This window comes from Ceratotherium simum, chromosome 25 (assembly GCF_057802395.1).
Source record: "Ceratotherium simum simum isolate JZ-2026a chromosome 25, ASM5780239v1, whole genome shotgun sequence".
Classification (NCBI taxonomy): Eukaryota; Metazoa; Chordata; class Mammalia; order Perissodactyla; family Rhinocerotidae; genus Ceratotherium; species Ceratotherium simum.
This window is the reverse complement of record NC_141924.1, coordinates 4,615,012-4,633,520: the sequence shown is the minus strand read 5'-3', so window position 1 is coordinate 4,633,520 and position 18,509 is coordinate 4,615,012. Positions and strand designations below refer to the sequence as shown.

At 63.2% G+C, this 18,509-nt stretch overlaps 1 protein-coding gene across 2 annotated transcripts in view; it reads right to left on the bottom strand.

Annotated features, from left to right (window-relative positions):
- Positions 1-7,803: 7,803 nt before the first annotated feature.
- Positions 7,804-18,509, bottom strand: part of WNT7B (Wnt family member 7B) — a 50,501-nt gene continuing 39,795 nt past the window's right edge. For both annotated transcript variants that reach the window (XM_004437985.3, XM_087448746.1), the window contains exons 3-4: positions 15,097-15,368; positions 7,804-8,650 (exon numbers count right to left, since the gene is read on the bottom strand). In XM_004437985.3, the coding sequence (XP_004438042.1) occupies positions 8,171-8,650; positions 15,097-15,368 (752 nt within the window). In that variant the 3' untranslated portion in view covers positions 7,804-8,170. The remainder of the gene's footprint in view (positions 8,651-15,096; positions 15,369-18,509) is intronic.

The window sequence follows — 18,509 nt, the reverse complement described above, 5'->3', positions numbered from 1 at the left end:
GAGACAGGCACTCCTCCAACCTCAACTGGCGTTCCCTCTGAGCGGAGGCGGGCCTGCATCCTGGTCCCTGTGACCTGCGGCCAGTCCCTCTCCACTTCATCTTTTGCTGCATCCCCAGCGCATGACATATAGGAGGTGCACAATCATATTTGTGGAAGGAATGAATAACGGTGAGACAAAGAGCTTCTCACCTCCAGAGGAAACTCCGGCGTCAGGCACAGGAGGAGAGGGCCAGGGCAGTGCAGCTTTCCCAGAACCCGACACTGCCCCCATCCCCAGACCTTGACCATAGAACTGAGACTCTTGGAACCCTAGACACAAAAGCACAGACTCTTAGCATCTGAGAATCGTGGAATCAGAACACCGTGGGGCTGCACAGGAGATCAAACCGTGCTTGAATTCCTCTAGTGACAGGGAACTCCCTCCTTCCAGGAGCTCTGGCAGTGAGAAAGTCCTTCTAACGTGGCCTGAGGCCTGCCCCCTGCTGGCACTCCTCGGGCTGCCCCAAAGTCTCCCGGATGGGAGGTGCTGGCAGACCCCAATGGCGGCAGGCCCTTTCCTCTAGAGTGGGGCCCTTTGAGATAGGGGAGCGCCCCTCCCTGCAACTCCCAGAGACAGTCATGGTGACTCAGATCCGCCTGTCGCCGCTGGCTGCCCTCCCTCCCCCAGAGTGTTTGTCGTTGAGATTTAATCGATCCCTCTTCCCTGGGAACCTAGGAAGGGAGGAAGGCGTTAGTCACCCCATCCGTGTCAGGACCCCTGCTGTCTCAGGAGGCTCTGGTTGACAAGGCCACCCCTGCTGTCTCAGGAGGCTCTGGTTGACAAGGAGAAGCTCAAAGTCCTGGCGTCGGCCTTGTCAGCTCAAAGGGGGCAGGCACGAGGGCCCAGGGGGCAGCCTGCTCAGTGCCCACCTAGGCTGGGCCCATCCTGGGTCTGATTAGGACCCTGGGAGCAGCCAGTGCAAAGAGGGCAACAGAGGCCCAGAGGAGGACCATGGAGGCCCCACTTCGAATGTTTCATAGGGCTGGTGGGACCTCATAAAACAGCCCAAGGCCTGGTGAACCCTCGGAGAACTGACAGCCTCAGCCCCCAGGCCCAGTGGAGGGGTCAGGAATGGGCCAGGAGCAGCCTCAGGAGGGGCCAGTGCCCAGCCCTCGCTCCACCTCCCCTCACAGCCTGAGGACTCTTATTTGAGACACTTTTCTACTGGAAAGTGGGCGATCCAGACAGAAGCCTGGGCATCAGGGCAGCCAGCTGGCAGGCAGGCCCTTTGCCCAGAAGGAACGGGACTGTGCTGGCCACAAGGCAGGGGGGCAGCGAGAGCCCCTGCCAAATGCTGGAAACTGGGAGGCTCAAGTACAAGATTCCCTTCTGTCCTTCCAGAACCTTCTGGAACCTGGTGGGCCGTGGGGCAGCTCTCCAAGCTCCACGCTCCCCGCTGCCCAGGTCCCCAAACTCTATGCTCCATTGTCCCTTCAGTGCACCCCAGTCCCACCCCAGACACTCCCTCACCTGCGTGCCTGTGCCTGAGGAGTCTCTTCCTCCTCCTCCTTCCCAGCTCCTCTCCATCCTGTCCTTTTCTTCTAAGTCTCAGCCTGGAAGCCAGCTCCTCCAGGAAGCCCTCACTGACTGCCCCACTGCCTGCCCCCAAGGCCAGGTTCTATGCCCCTCTGCACTCCCAGCCTTTCTTCCCCCCATCGCAGCCTCCAGTGTAGGGGGCCTGTCTGCTCATCCATTTGTCCCCCATCCTGGCCTGGGGCCGATTCAGGGAAGACCTCATCTCAGACGCAGCTCTGGGACCCCGCAAGGCCCAGCCAAGCCCCGGGCACTGGGGAGTCCAGCAGTGAAGGACGGCTGAACAGAGGAATGTGTGAAAGGAGGGATGCCATGTCCCGCCCTGCCTGGTGGGAAAAGCAGGGGCTCGGGGGCCAGAAGTGAGGGTTTGAGCCAGAACCCAGGGGAGGGACCCTGGGCAAAGCTCCCTAGCCCACTCTGGGGTCCACAGGCAGAGCCAGCAGAATGGCCCCAGCTGCAGCTCAGCAGGGGGCTTCCAGAGTGCAGACACCTGGAGAGGCCTCCCCAGGGGTCCTGCCCAGCGCTGCCAGCCGAGACCGCCCACTGGGCTTGTCTCGAAGGACTGGAGTCCTGAAGGCCACCCTCAGGCTGCAGGGTGGGTGGGCTGGCCACCCAGAGGAGACCAACAAGGCCCCAGGAAGGACACCTGTGTCCAGCACCTGGAGGGTGTCCCGGCCTTGCCCTGCCGGCCACGGGCCTCTGCCTGCAGGTGGAGTAAGGGCACTCCTGGTCCCGGCCTGCGTCGCCTCCATCTGGGCTGCTTCCTTGCAGGGCTGTGCGGGCTCTTCATCCTACGATGTCCCAGGTGGCTGCAGGATTCCGGCTATGCTCAGAGGCGCAGACCACAAGAGGACAGGCCAGGCGGGGGAGCTGGCCAGGCAGTTCTGGCCCAGGTACCACTCACCGCTGGGGCCCTGGGAGCAGTGTCCGTCCAGGGAAGGCTGCAGGTGGGCTCTCGGCCCTGGGCCCCCCTCACCAGGGCATTTGGCTGACTACCCCCAGCCTCTGCTGGGCACTGCTGTGGGCGCCAGGCCTGCAACTCCCTGGGCCTGCCAAGATTCACAAGTCTTCATTCCCAAGGGTCCTGAGACCCCCAGGCCAGGCAGCTCTGAGTCCCCATGTCCTGCAAGACCAATGACCTGATGATCAGGCAGGTGACATCCCAGAGAAGAAAGGTGGGCGCAGGCTCAGTCCCAGAGGTGGGAAATAGGCCAGGACGGCAGCAGGCGAGATCCAGGCTGACATCCAGCTGAACTTCATGGCTCCTGGCGGCCCTGCTGCAGCTCAGCCCTCCCGGAGCGGCACTGGCTGCTCTGCTCAGGGAGTGCACACTTTCCCTGCTCGCCTGAGCCTGAGGAGCTCCAGCATCCGCTCACCTCTCCTCCTCCTCCCGGCCCCTCGGCCCCTCGGCCCTCCAGAACACAGCCCGGCCCACCCCATGCCTTCCCTGCCCAGGTCACCTCCCTCTCCTCCCTTCTCTCCACCCCCACCCACCCGACCCTCTCCCCACCCCCCAGCTCCAGGAATTATGAAGTTCACCCAGATGTCTAACCTAGATCCTGCCTGCTGCTTTTTAACCGGGTGTTTCCTGTTCTGTCCTGGCTGAAGAGAGTGTTGCTGTCATCTCCTCTGAGACTTGCCTTAGCCATTCCCTTCCCCCTCAGCTCTGTGCAGCCTAGGACAAGGTCCCGGGGCCTCAGTTTCCCCTCGTGGGAGGAGGCACATGAGTTGGGTAGAAGGAAGACCCCAAAGGACCTGAGTTCCAATCCTGGTTCTGCCTCTCACCGGCTGTGTGACCTTGGACAGACCCCTTTATTCTCTGTGCCTCAGTTTCCCATCTATAAAATGGAGCTAGCGCTGACCTATTTGGGGAAGGGGGGTTGTGAAGGTTGTTGGTTCCTGCAGACCAGACCCAGTGACTGGCATGGGGGCGTGTTCTGTATTCCATGGACCTGCTTACTTCCAAGGACCCTCAACCTGCTTGGGGGACAGGGGCAGTCACGACAATGAGATCCCTACCCATCAGAGTGAGAGCAGGGACAGAGGGTGAGGGAGAGGGCAGGAGCCCTGGCAAGCGAGCTGGGAAAGGTGGGCCTTACGGGAAGGAGGGGTGTGGGCAGGGGATGGTAGGTGAAAGGGCATCGCAGGCAGAAGCCGCGGCTGGAGCAAAGGCTGGGCCAGTGGGTGGTGGGCACGATGAGCAGCTCTGGGGAGGGTGGCTTACCAGCAGGGCAGGGGGCTTTGCGAGGGGGCAGGGTAGAGGTGGGCTGTAGAAGATGAGGCAGAGGGTCAGGAAGGCCTCCAAAGGCCACACCAAGGAGCGAGCCTCTGCCCACCAGGGCCACAGGCCCCCTGTGAGCTCCGGCCACCAGCCAGCAGCTGAGTGGACAGCATGGGCAGCCCCTCGAGGGGCAGTGTGGGAGACCCAATGCTAAAGGGCAGCCAGGAGCACAGGTGGGCAGGGGCGTCCTCCAGACAGAGAAAGAGAGAGCCCGGCCCGGCTGGACATAGCTTGCTCCTCGACACCCATTCTACGGAGCGGGAAGCTGAGGCTCCGAGGTGTGGAAGAGCCACTCCAAGCCCTGTCCTGTCTCCCAGGCACCTCCAGAATGGGCTGCCACTTGGGCAGGAGAGTGGGGTGAGGAGCCGGAATCCCCGGAGGTCAGGGCCAGGTATGAGCCACCCCGAACCCAGGGCCCAGCCAGGGCCTGGCCTCCCGCAGGGCTGAACAAACCAACAAGCAGGTGAATGAACGAACGAGTGGGCAGTAGATGAACGCTCCCCGAGCCCCTGGCTCTCCCTGCCAGTGTCCCCCAATCCTACCCAGCACAGCCCGCGGGACTCACTCCTGCCTTGGTGGTTCTGTGTTCTCTCTCCAGCACAGTGGAAGGGGAGCCTGGAGAAGGAACATCCTGGCAAGTGCAGGGAGGCAGGGAGGCACCCGGCATGCCCAGGAGCCAGCTAAGCGCAGAGCAGGCCAGAGCTGAAGGGGCGCAGGGGGCGTCATTCTAGGGGTGAGGAGTCACCGTGGGGGGGCGTGGGCCTGCCTGGGGAAATGCTCCTGAGATATCAGCCTCAGAGATGGAGCCTGGGGCTGGGGATCAGGTGGGCCCCCAAGCCAGCTGGGCATGTGGGCTCGACGCCTCAGGCAGGGCCCCTGGGAGGATGTGCCGGGCGGCCCTGGGAGGCCGGGGCTGGGTTGAACCGTGGCCAAGAACTAAGTACAGTCTGGGCACCGGGGCCGTGGCATTCTCCGAGCTCTTTCCTCATTCCTGGCCCTGTGGGAGTAGCCAGACCCCGGCGTTCCGACACAGCCACCACCGCAGATTTGCTTACCGTCTCGTGGGGAACCAGGGCCTCCTGCCAAACCACTTGGCCCAGGCCCGGACCCCAAGGGCCCTGCTGACCACCAAGTCCTGGCCCGGGCCACCTCCTGCTGTCAGCTGGGGAAACTGAGGCCCTGCATCGGGGAGAGCCGCCCCAGAGGCTGCCCGCGCCTGGGTGTCAGGAAGGGACAGAACTTGGACTGCAAGTCCACGGTCCTTCACGTCTGTCTCCCCTCTCCACACCCTGGAGGGCACGTCCCCCTCGGGGAGTCCACCTGGTGGCCCCTCCACTGGGATCTGGGTCTGGAGCCAGGCTCCGTGGGTGCCCAGGTGGGCACGGCGCAAGGGGGGCTGTTTGATCAGTGGTTCCGCCTGATGCCAGGATGCCGGGACAGCGGGCAGTGGCCAAACCGGCCCCGCCACATGCCTTCCGGCCTTCGGCAGGAATGCCATTCATCCCCCGTGCTCGCGCACGGTCACCGCAGGCGGGTGCCGGGGCCGGGCGGCGGGCCTCTGGGGGAAGCTTCGAGGCCTAGTGGCCAGCCAGGGGCTGCTGAGCTCCCAGGGGGCTCAGGCTGTCTTCCCATGCCTGGAGAGGGCAAGGGGTATCCCAGGGAGGGCCCTTGAGCCAAAACCCTCCAGACACGGCTGGACAGACCCACAGGAACCCAGAGGCCAGCTGGGGTCAGCAGGGAAGGGGGACACAGCGGAAGACAGATGGGGCCAGGGCCTCCTGGCTGCGGGTCCCCATTCTCCTGAGAGCAGCCCCCGCCCAGCCCCGTGGGTCAGCTCTGGCACCAGGCCCATGGCCTGAGCCCAGGCTGTCCAGGGTGGCCTCTGGGTCTGTGTCCAGCCCCTACCAGTGGCCCTTGCTGGGTGGGGCGGGCCTGAAGGGGGCATCAGTGCCACTCCAGCCCAGCCCACAGAGAGGGGCGAGGAAGTCAGGAGGGGGACGCGTGTGAGGGCCGAGGGGGCCAGTCCTCGGTGGATGGCGCATGTGTCCCCGCCCCAGGGGAAGAGCTGCAGGGCGTCGCGTGCCGTCCACACACACTCACTGCTCTGATTCCAGCTTTATTGGAGCCGGGCACTCCCCTCCAGGGGAGGCCGACACAGCCCGTCAGAAACCCACCGGCTCTCCTGAAGTGGGGACACCGCAGGGACACGCAGAGCCTCGGCCGCCACTGCCCCTGCCCGGGCCACACTGCCCCCCCCCACCTAAGGGAAGGGCCGCTGCTGACGGGCTGTTAGGAAGGGCGGTGTCCCGACTGGGGTGCCTGGCGGCTGAGGGACAGTGCGCATGACTCAGTGGCGTCAGGGGCCCCAAGAGTCTGTTTCAAGCAGAAGGAGGAGCCTGGCTCGGGGGACAGCGTGCGGCCATGCCCCCACCTCCAGTACCCAGTGTAGGTCACAATAATTTAAAAGACACTATAGACATTTCGACGCTATATAACAATATAAGTTAACCAGGTTCCTTGGCAGAGGACGCCGGGCCTGTGGACTTGGGGGCGTCCTGGGACCCGGGAGGGAGGGGGCTGGGGCCGGGGGGTGGCCTGGAAGCTCACAGGACAGCAGCTGATGGAGTGTCCTGGCATCCTCAGGGGCACGTGGGGTGGACGCCAGGGCCAGGGCCCAGACGGTGTCACTCACTCCAGGCTAATGACCAGCCCACTCTGAGGACACATTTCCACCAGTTTCCACGAGAAAATACCGTAAATTTGGGCGGGGGCACTCGGGCAGTGGAAGGTGCACCAGAAGCCGGTTGCACACCATCCCCTCTCTTGTCAGTCACTCCCTCTGTGCCTCGGTCCCGCCAGGGAGGGGCGGGAGTATCTGTAGACCTGTCCAGCCCCAAGTCCTAGGTTTCTGAGCTCTCCCCACCCTGCACATGGTCTAGAACTGAGCGGGATCCCTTCCTGGTCCTGTCTCCCGGGTTTGGGGGTGAGTCAGACTTCAAGGGAGGGTCTGTGTGGTGTAGGGACCCTGGGGGAGGTGTCTGGAGGGCAGGCCTCTGCTGGGACTGCAGTGGAGGCCCTGGCAGAGAGGCGCCCTGGAGCTGAGTTTTCTCAGCATCAGAGAGAGGGCGAAAGGACCAGGACTGGGCAAGGAGACGGCCAGAGAAACCCTGGAAGGCGCCTCGCAGGGCGCTGGGGAGATGCAGACCCCAGGGAGGCTGGCAGCAGGGGCAGGGACGCAGCCAGATTTCCAAGGCATGGGGGCCACCTCACACCACCCTAGGCGTCCCCAGAGCACGTCCTCCAGGGTTAGGGGCCCTAGGCTGGGAGTCAGGATGCCCAAGCAAAGCGGGAGCCTCCAGGGTCTCTGGCCAGTCCTCGAGCCACTCTGGGCTCAGTGTCCCCATCGGTCAAATGGGGCAAACACCTCTGACCTCCCCACCCCCGGCACAGCGCTGTCCTGGGGGGCTGGCTGGTTCCAGGGTGGGAGGGGCTTTGTAAACTGGGGGGTGCCAGGCTGGCGGGCGGCTGGGAGGGGACAGCATCAGGGAGAGGATGTGGCATTCCTGGAACCTGACACTGGTGACATTTTGATTTGTTTATATGATTTCCTAAAAGAAGGGGAGAGGGGCTGGAGGTCCCTGTCCGTGGCCAGCTCACCTGGGACCATACACACCGCCACCTCCCCCTGGGGCAGGGCCAGGATGCACAGGGATGCTCCCTCGGTCCCCAGGGGCAGGGAGAGGAAGCAGAGGGCGGCAAGGGGATGCACGAACACAGGTACGGAGTTAGGACCCGCTATGCCTTAGTGCTAAGAATCCTCTTCTGATACTAAGAAACCATAAATAATTTTTGTCAACATCTGCCCTGACCTCCCCGGGGCCCAGTGGCTGACGCGGCCTGGGCAACAGTCTTGCGTGAGGCTGGTGGCGTGGCATTTCTGTGTCTGGGCCACCAGGCGGGGGAGGGCGACACTCTGAGTCTTGTTGTCACTTAGCTTTCCAGGATACGTGTGTCCTTGAGGTTCACTTTCCCGGAGAAAAGAAAAGGAATCCCCTGGGCCCCATCAGGGACACCAGCGCTGTTGGCCTTGCCCTCTCAGCTGGGTCGTGGGCACTGTTTTGCCAAGGGAAGTGACGGGAGTGGCAGGAGACGGTGACGTCCCCAGTGAGCCCTCCTGCGCCTGGAGCCCCCACCTCCTCCGCAGCCTCTGCCCGCGGCCCCAGGCTGCACAGGGGCGGCAAGGAAGGAGAGGATGTGCAAAATGCCGCGGCGGGGGCTGCGGCCGCGTGGCTGCCGCGTGGCCGTGGCCGCCGCTCACTTGCAGGTGAAGACCTCGGTGCGCTCGCTGCATGTGTTGCACTTGACGAAGCAGCACCAGTGGAACTTGCAGTTGCACTGCCAGACCTTGGTGTACTGGTGGGTGTTGTAGCCGCGGCCACAGCACATGGTGTCGCAGCCATCGGCGCCGGGCGAGGTGCGGTTGCACAGGCGGCCCTGCGTGCCCACGCTGCCCGTGGCCGCGTCCTCCTCGCAGTAGTTGGGCGACTTCTCGATGTACACCAGGTCCGTCTCCATGGGCTTCCGGTAGCTGCGCAGCTGCTTGATGCGGAGGAAGGTGGGCTGCCGCAGCCGGCTGGCCCGCACCACCTCCACCTGCACCGCCGCGTTGTACTTCTCCTTGAGCAGGTGGCCCACCTCGCGGAACTTGGGCAGCGTGGTCCAGCACGTCTTGGTGGTGCACGAGCCCGACACGCCGTGACACTTGCACTCTAGCTTCATGCGCTCCTCCAGGACCTGCGGGGACACAGCGGGGGCTCGGTGTGAGTGTGGCCTGGGCCTGGGCGCCGTCCCGGCCCCCCTTACCTCCAGCCTGACCTGGAGTCTGCTCCCCCACTTCCTGCTGTGTGACCGCACGTAAGTGTCTCCCCCTCTCTGAGCCTCAGTCTCCTCATCTGTTAAAAGGGGCTGTTGACGCAGGTCCCTACTGCACAGGGCCTCGTGAGGGCCCCGTGAGAATATGCAGAACCTGGCAGAGCTCCACGCACGTCTATCTAATATGTTTCCTAAATTCTCACAACTCTTTAGGGAGCTTCGGGTCAAAGGCACTGATGAGGAAACTGAGGCTCCGGGCACCGTGGACTGTGCAGGTCACAGCACAGCAGGTGCCTGCACCCAGCCAGGCCCAGCAACAGTAGGTGCTTAATAAGTGCAGACCCCCCACCCCTGTCTCCCCGACCATGCCCTCACGCCTGGTGTAGGGACTGGCATGCAGTCAGCGCTTAATAAATGGCTGTTCAATGAAAGCCTGGCGTGGCATGGCGCTCTGTACACGCTTGCTGGAGGACAGAGTGGGGGGACAAGTGAGAGGTGAGTGTACGGGTCAGCGGGGCCCAGCCGTGCGATCTGCGGGGAAGCTGCCCCCACAGCTGCCCCACATTGTTCGTTCTCGCCAGCTCCCGCGGACCCGCGATGGGTGCAGCCGTGTGTTTCCCTGGGGCCGCCCTCCCCGGCCCCGGAAGGCCGGTTCCCAGAGCCAGCCCTGAACCCAGGTACTCATTTACCCGGATCGAAGGGCCCTGCCAGCCGCCCTGATTAAAGACAGGGAATGGTCAGCTGCCGCCCGCGGCTGCAGACGGCCATTTGTCAGCTGTCCTGGCTCCCCCTGGCCTCACTCCCCTCTCTTCAGCAGCCCAGCCGTGAAGAACTTGGCTTCGCTCCGCCCCCTGGGTCAGAACCCAGCCCTGGCCCAGAAGAGGAGACCCACAGCACATGAATGAACAAATGAATGGATGACAAAGACAAAGAAACAACCCAGAGGGCCAACTACAGCCCCATTTCCCCCACCCCGGCTGCACAGGACCCTGGGCCTCAGCAAGGATGTCCGGGGCCCACAGCCCAGTGTGGGAAACAGAAGGAAACCGACACTCAAGACGGCAATGTGCAGGGGCCGTGAGAGCCTGACCCCCCCCGGAGTGAGGGTGCTGGGCATGGAGGGTTTCCGGGGGGAGGGGGTGCCTGCATTGGGTGTTGATGGAGGAGGAGGAGCTCATTAGGCACAGAGGTGGGCTGTCCCAGGAGGGGCGCAGCAGGAGCGAGGTCTGGAGAGCCGGCACACCACCACAAAGGGAAGATTCAGCCCAGAAGAGCAGTCGTGGTGCTGGGTGGGCCTGAGGCTGGCGGCTGGAGCTCGGGGTGGGGTTCTCTGCTCCTGCGTGGATGACTTCCTGGGGCGGAGACTGGGAGGGGGAAGCTGCTGCTCCACCGGGGAAGGAGGGGAGAGGAGGGGGGCAGCGCCCCAGCATCCAGAGGAGAGAAAGGGGGCCAGGTTTTGGGAACGCTCAGAACTGGAATTGCAGGGCCTGGGGACTGGACCGTGGGGTGTCTGGGAGGAGGGCACAGGCCAGAAGTCTGGTCTGGGGGTCTGGGTGAAGGGGGACCCTACCCAGGGGAAAGCTTATCTGGGCCTCCTCTGCCTCCTGCCCCTCTCCCCACTCCTGTCCACCCCACTCAGACCTCCCCCACCCCTCCCTCACCCCCACCCCAAGTTCTCTTTGCTTGGACCCTCCCCTCCCCCAAAAGCTTCTCCCTCCACTAACCTGCCCTTCAAGGCCTGGAAGCTTCCCCTCCCTGGCCACACTGCCTGCCACGTATGCCCCTCTGGCCAGAAGCTAACCAGGCAGACGCCCTTCCCAGAGGCCCCAGCCCAGGAATCAGTTCACCCCACCCCAGGCTGCTGACCCAGGGGATTCCTCCTCAGACGGGCCACAGTGGCCAGAGACCTGGCAGGGGTGTCCAGGCTAGAGGCTGTGCAGGCCAGGTGGTCCAGGCTCAACTGCCTGCTGGACGGCTGCCCCCACCTGCTCTGCCGTCCACCCTGAACCCCTCCCCCTGTCCCCATCTCCCTAGGCAGCCCCGTCTCCACCCGCCGCCCAGGGACGGTCAGACCCTGAGCAGCCAGGCCCGTGACCGTCGGCAGATGAAGCCGACGGGACAGCTGCTGGCAGAGCGAGGGGCTGTATCCTCGCTTGGCTGGGTCCCCCGGGGCCTGAGCCTCTCCTGGGAAGCGATCACAGCGTGGAAGATCGTGCCATTTCCGTCTCCAGCGCCCTTGTGATAAGAGTGACAGGGACGGTGGCACCAGTCCCTGCAGCCCCAGGAGACCACCTGGGAGGGTGCAGAGTGACCCAGGTCTGCTCAGAGGAGCTGGGGGCTGAGCAGGGCCCCTGCCCCAGGTCTCCGTTTCCCCCTGAGCCAGGTAGTGTGAGGGTGGGGTGGGGGCCTCCAGGAAACGGCCACCCTGGTGTTCTTTCTGGAATAACAGTGTGGCCCCCACTCTAGGAACAGAGGTCGGTCACGGCCAGGTTGGAGGGAGTCACGGCGTCCTGGCGCCAGCGGAAGGCGCTTCGCACACACTCGGGCAACAGCCTCAGGCAGGCGGCTCTGAGCCTGGGGCCGCGGAGGGAGGGCCACACACAGCCTCTTCCACGGCACCCTCACTCTGCCGTGGAGTTTCCTGACCCTCGATGGTGGCCTGCCCTCTCCATGGGCATGCGTGACCCTGGGGGACGCAATCCGCGTCTGCTTCCCCTCTGACCCCGAGCCCACAGAGTGAAAGGGACGTGGTCCTCAAGTGAAGCTATTTCATCAGCGTGCCTGGCCGTGACGGCGAGAGCACGGCAACGTGGTCCTGCCAGCCCGGGGGCCCAGCCTGGCCAGCAGCCCCTCAGCTGGAGACTTTGCATAAGTGCCCCCTCCCTGGACTCCAGGTTTTCATGGCGCCCACCCCAGGACCGGCTTGGACCCTAGATGAGGTCAGGTAAAGGCCGTGCCCAGCTAACAGCGTTCCTGCCCCCCGGCTCCCAGTGCTGGGGGTCCTGGTCAGCGATGGCTTCAGACCTCACGTCACCAATGAGTGGGGCCCAGAGCCGTCCTGACAACAGCCCCCAGGGCTTCCCAGCTGGACAAGCTCCTGCCTTTACCGGGTCGGTGTGGAGGGGAAGACACTGCACTTCCTCTACTCAGGCATCGCCTCTCTCTGCCCTGCTATTCCCACCCCAGGAAGCAGGGACCACACAGCAGGGGCAGAGCAGCTGGTGGGCACCGGCCACTCCCGCCTTCATGACCACAAGGGATGCTCCTGCAGGGGCACCATGTAGCTGCTCATTAAAAGCCACACAGCCCAGGAGGGGCCTGGGGAGGGTGGCCACGGCCTCGCTCTAGTGGAAGCAGGCAGTGAGCTGGTTCAGCTCAGCCTCTCTGAGCCTGGCCCATCGGTGGGCCACATGCCAGCCTGGGGTGAATCACCAATGTGGTGGGCAGAACAGTGTCCCCCCAAATCCACATCCACTCGGAACCTCGGAATGTGACCTGATTTGGAAATAGGTCTTTGCAGATGTAATTAAGGTAAGGCTCGTGATGGGGTCATCTTGGATCAGCGTGGGCCCTGAATCCAAGGACCACGTTTCTATGAGACTCACAGGAGGCCGTGTGATGGACGAGCAGAGACCAGAGGACGTGGCCACAAGCCAAGGAACGCTGGGAGCCACCAGGAGCTGGAAGAGGCAGCAAGGATCCTCCCCTGGGACACCTTGGTTTGGGACTCTGGCTCCAGAACTCAGAATAAATTTCTGTCACTCTAAGCCCCCAGTCTGTGGAACTTTGTTGGTCAGCCATCACCTTGCTTCCCCCCTGACGTGCTGAACTCCGTGGCCCTGAGGAAGTGGGAGGGGGCGGGGACAGGCCCGGACGCCCTGTGATGGGGGCCAGAGCGCCCCAGCACTGGGGTGACCCGTGAAGGCCTGGGCTTGGTTCTTATGGAAGCCTCAAAAGCCACACCCCGCCCCACAGCTCCATGGGGTTGGGGGCTGCGGGCGGGGCCATGGGGGGAGGGGACAAGGTACATACACCACTGTGCAGGTGGGGAGACTGAGGCTCAGACGAGGGACGGGGTCGGCCAGGGCCTCAGCGACAGTCAGGGACAGTGCTGGCACAAGAATCCTGGCTGCTGACCACTTCACAGCCCTTTCCTACGGCTGCCCTGTCCCTGACGGGCCCTCGCCATGACCTGCTCTCCCCCACAACCCGCTTCTCCTCCCCGTGCCCATCTCGGTTCACGGCTTCACCCCAGTTCAAACCCCCGACACGCTGACCCTCCTCCATCCTCGCCGCCCCCGCTGGGCCCGGCCCATCACCAGCCTCCTTGTCCTCCCACCTCCTGTCTCCCCCAGGGCCCAGTCCGGCCTGCCTCCATTTCTCTTATGCCTTTTACCACCTGTCAGTCGCCAAACACCCCGCTGAGTCCCTCGCCAGGCCAGTCCGGGGTTCTCAGGGGACCCCAGAGCCAAATCAGACACAACCCCGGCCCTCGAGCTGCTAGCGTCACTCTGTCTCAGGGACCTGCAGCGGCACCTGTGGCCCAGAGGCCAAAGTCCAGCCCGGCTGTCAGGGCCCTTCCCCGCGAGGCCCCTCCAACCCACTGGGCTGAGCCGGGCCATGGTGCTGCACTGCCCTTGTGACCTGACCCACTGCCATACCTCTACCTGTGCTGGTCCCTCTGCCCATCACCCTTCCCCACATCTCTGCAGCTGACTCAGATGCATCCCCACGGAGCAGTGACCGGAGCTCAGGCCTCAGGGCCACCAGTGGCTCTGCTGGTTACCTTGGGCCCACTGTCCTCATGTGTAACACGGGGAACGTGAGCCCTTCCTCCCAAGGCTGTGGGAAAGCGCCTGCTGGGGACCTAAGCTACTGCAGAGGTTCCAGGGGCGGTGATTCCATTGAGGGCTCAGTCGTGCCTCCTCCTCCAGGAAGCCCTCCAATGCCTCCAGGAAAGTGAACAGCGTCTTCCTCTGCCCTCCTGAGGCCCAGATGGCGATCTGCCTGTGGCTAGAGAATGGTGCCTATGTGCTGTCTGTGATCTCCTTGGAGCAGAGACTGTGTCACTCATTCCTTCATTCATTCGTTCATCTGTCCAATCATTCATTCATTTCTTTGACAGTAATTTCATAACTGCCTACTGCACGGCACCCTCCACAGCTACGAGGAAAAGTCAAACTCTTGGCCTGGAGTTCAAGGTCTGTTCTGGGCTGGCCCTTGCTTACTTCCCGAGCCCCGTCCCCCCCACCAGCCTGAACCGTTTGCAGCCCTCCCGCCAAGTGCCAGCTCCTTCTACCTCTGCTCGTCTCAGCTCTCGCACGTCCTTCGAGGCTCTGCTTGGACATCACTGCCTCTAGGAAGCTTCTGCTCTGTCCTACGGGTCCCGGGGCTCTTGCTGCCCCTGGGCATGGCCCCCACACCCATCACATGGACCCACACAGTGCTGTGGGAGCTCCCGCAGCCAGGGGCCCGTCTTACTCATCTCCGTCCCCCATGCCCAGCCTAGCCCCTGACACAGAGCAGGGGCAAGGGAGTGTTTGTTGAGCGAATAAGTGAGTGACTGGTGGCCTCAGCCATGGTCCCTGGGACAGAGGGCAATTTCAACCCCTCTTTGCCTGTAAAGGCAAGCCTGTCCCATGCATGCAGAGCTCCTCAGGCCCTGGCGCCCTGGGTGCAGCCGCCAGGGCTGGGGAGCCAGACCCGGAGAGGCGTTCCACTCGGCTGGCTGCCCTATCTCGGGCCATCTTGCCGCCATGGAGGCCGTTCCTCCCAGCCCAGTATCTGGGGCCCTCATCTCCCTGCAGGCGGGACCCGGCTCGTCTTGACTTCTTCCCCAGTGTGTCCCGGCCTGAATGTCCTCCATTATCACCCACCACACTGCATCCCACCCCATGCGTGAAGCTGGCTGCTCCCGCCTCCTGGGAACATCCCTCCCTCGAGTCTCCCATGACAATCGAGCCAAAGGCTGCCTCCTCCAGAAAGCCTTTCCCAGTGTGCTGGCACGACCCCTCTGGGACCAGGGCAGGGATAAGGGACTGCGGCCCGGGATCCCCAGCCAGGCCCCGCTCCCACCCTGCGTGGAAACAAGGTCCCTGTCTTACCCCTGCCACCCACTAGCTGGGGGCCCGGGCATCCCTTCCTCCCTCCAGCCTCAGTTTGTCCCCCTCGGGAATGGGAACAGTGAGGCCGCCTCTCAGAGCTGCTGGGAGGGTCCGAGGTGACGGCCGTGCCGAGCACCACCCACCCCACACCTTAGGGGTTCAGGTCACCAACTCCCTCGGCTAGGAGAGGCGCCCGAGTTCAGGGAGGTCGTGACCCCGAGGCCACAGGGGCCACCGGCCCGCGCCGCCCGGCGCCCGCCCTACCTTCCTGCCGGCCTCGTTGTTGTGCAGGTTCATGAGGCGCCGCGCGTTCTTCTTGATCTCCCGGGCGTCCACGAAGCGCCGGGAGAAGTCGATGCCGTAGCGCACGTCGGCGGAGCAGCCACCCCACTTCCAGCCCTCGGCCTGGTTGTAGTAGCCCTGCTTCTCGCGGTCGCACCCGCAGTTGCTCAGGTTGCCCTGGCTGCAGGCGGCGGTGACGGCGTGGGCCACGCCGGCCGCGGTGATGGCATACGTGAAGGCGGCCTCACGGCTCCCTGCGGGGAGGGGACAGTGTGGACGGTGAGGCCCTGCAGGGCTCGGGGACCCAGTGCCGGGCCTGGGTCCTGCTGCTGGCCGGCTGTGTGACCCTGGGCTCAGCACTTGCCCTCTCTGAGCTTCTGACTCAGCAAAGTGAGGCTGATGGAACCCACCTTGCAGGGCTGCGGTGAGGACAGTGCCTGGTATATAGTGAGCACTCAATGCGTGCCACAGCTCTGCCACCAGCGTGTAAGACACCTCTCTCTCGGTCCCAAGAGCCTGGGCTGGAGGGGCCCAGTTTCCCCAACCCTGGGAGGGGCGTGTGGGGTCCATGCCTCTGACCTCTGCCCTCTGCCAGCTCTCAGCCCCGCTCCTCGTGCACCAGCCGCTTGTGCGGAGCCCCGTGGGGCACCCCACCCCAACAGCCAGGAACCAGAATCCACGCAGCCCAGAGCCAACCCTCCCCCTCCCCCAGGCTCCTCGCTGCCACCTCCCCCTCTCTGACCACCCATCACCCATCACCAGTCCCTGGCCCCCTGAGCCTGCCCTCTCCTCCAACACCCCTGCCTGGCTCAGGGGCCCCTGACTTGCCCAGGCTTGGGCGCCAGTCCTCCCTGCCTCCCTCACTCCCCAGCCACCATCTGGGTGACCCAAATCACAGTCCTGGGCTCATCCCCCTGGCACCTTCGCTGGTTCCTCTCTGCCTGAGCTGGGGAGGGAAGGCCCACAGTCCAAGCCTGAAGTCCTTGCCCACAGTCCCTGCCTGGCCGGCCTCCCCAGCCCTCTCTCCCCATCCTCCACCCAAAACAACACTCCTTCCAGTGCTGCTCACATGCCCCTGGGGAGTCCTGGTCTTTTTGGTGGAATTCCCTTCCCTTTTATGCCCAAATCCTAACAACCTTCCAACGTTGATTCCGATGCCCCCTCCTCCAGGCAGCCTTCCCAGACCACCAGCCAGAAGGGAACCTGGCTGGCCGACCTCCCTCAGTGGCAGATCCGACCCTCTCGTTGCTCCTGACACTGGCCACCTAGTTAGCCCTCCACTGGGACTTCTTGGCTCCTCACGGGTCCAAAGGCCCTTAGATGGATGGGTCCAGCTCTAATTCTTCTTTATTGTCCATAGCCCCTGGCCGGGCCCTGCACATCCTGCCATCCTGGCCCCAGTCTCTCGAGCCCCTCGCACCTTGCCTACAAGCACAGAGGCTCTCTTCGGGCCACGGCTGGGTCCGTGTGGTCCCCAGCACCTGGCACTACGGACACACAGCTCGGGGCTGCCATCCGGGAATCTGACTGCCCATCTCAGCAACAGTGGGGCGTGGCCCAGCCTTCAGTCCCAAGAGGGGCAGCTGGAAACCCACGACCCTGTCCTTGCACAATCCCCACACCTGCACCCCGCGAGGGCCAACGTGCCCTCCGTGTGCCTGGCTGCTCTTGCCGGGGGCTGGGGTGATCCCCTCAGATTGAGAGAGGATTGACAGTCAAGTCAAGTCTGTTCCACAAACATCCATTGAGCACCAACTGCATGCCCAGCCTTGTGCTGGGCGCTGACTGTGTGTTCTGGGGTCCACCTCCTCACCCAACAACCAGCTGGGAGGGGCTCATCTAGATGGAGTCCCTGTTCCCCTGCAGGGCTCACCCTCAGTGGGGCCCCTATTTCCTGGCGGGCTCACTTACGTGGGATCCCTATTCCTGGGGTTTCTCCCATCCGGGGCGAGGATCAGGGTGGGACCAGCTGGTCTCAGGGGCCCAGGACAGAGGAGGCTTTGGCTGCGCTCTGCCGTCATGGAGGGGGCCACGGCATCCTGAACACTTCCTTCCTCTGAGAAGAGCTGTGGGCAGGGCGGCATGGGCGTCCCTTCCTCCCCAGAAAGATTGGGGTCTGCAAAGGGTGCAGAGCTGCCACTGCCTTCCCAGGGCCTTGCTGTGCACGGGGGGCCAGCCTCTCCTCCCCTGCAGGTCCTTCCCGCCCAAACTCCCCCCACCCTGGGTCAGTGCACGGCCACCTGGGGGCCTGCTGACCACATGGGACACAGCTCCCTGGGACTGCTCCATAAGAAGTCGCTCTTTGAGGAGCTCAGAGGAGCCCCGGTCTGGCCAGGGACTCCTAGACAGACAGAGGGACAGGGACAGGGGCAGGGAGAACCTGGGAATTGACCTCCTGGCTCTAAATTAGGTCAAGACCATCTGAAGAGAAGTCCATCGAGGGGGAAGTGGATTATTGAACTCCTTACTGTTGGTGGTGGTGTTGCCCAAGCCCAGCAGGGCCTGCTGACAAGCTCACACACACACGCACACACACACACAGAGAGGCACACGTGCACGGGAGAGGGACCAGTAAACTAGGTGGGGGATCCCAGGAAAGGAGGTGACCATAGAGCTCTGCAAGAAGGGGCACAGGGAGTCACAGAGCCTCAAAGGATGCCCTGACCTGCCTCTTGGGAGGTGGAGTCAAGGAAGGCTTCCTGGAGGAGATGACCTCTTAAAGTAAGTCTTAACAAGAAGTATGAGTTAACTCTCTGTGAGTGTGTACATGTGATGTGTGTGACTGAGTGTGTGGTGTCTGAGTGTGTATGTGTATAGTGTGTGTACAGGGTGTGTATGTATAGTGTGTGTGGTGTGGGATGTGGGTGTGTGCATGTGTGTGTGTGTGTGTGTGTGTGTGTGTGTGTGTGTGTGGTGGATGCACACATCCGGCCACCACAGAGCAAAGGTGCAGAGGTGAAACAGTTTGGTGTTGCTGGAAGCACCAGGTCAAGAGTAAGGAGAAAAGAGGCAGCGGAGGTCCCAGAGGGCCAGATCCTGGGAGGCCAGAGACCTCCCAAGAAGCAGGTGCTGGGGCCAGACACATGGGATTTGGATTTTAGCGCTCACTCACTCTGACTACACGAGGGATGGGGAACTATTAGATAGCAGGTGAGCGGAGCTGTGCTTACCGCACTGTTATCACGGTGGACCAGCCCTTCTCTAACCCTGTACACATGTTCTCAGTGAACTGTCATGACAGTCATACGAGGCAGATCTCATTTTTATTCCCATCTTACAGATGAGGAGACTGAGGCACAGAGAGGTTATGAAATGAGGTGTTAGTGGCTGAAGCAGGATGTGAACCCAGGCAGTGGAATCAAAGCCCAGACAGGCAGAGAGAGGGACTCAGGGCC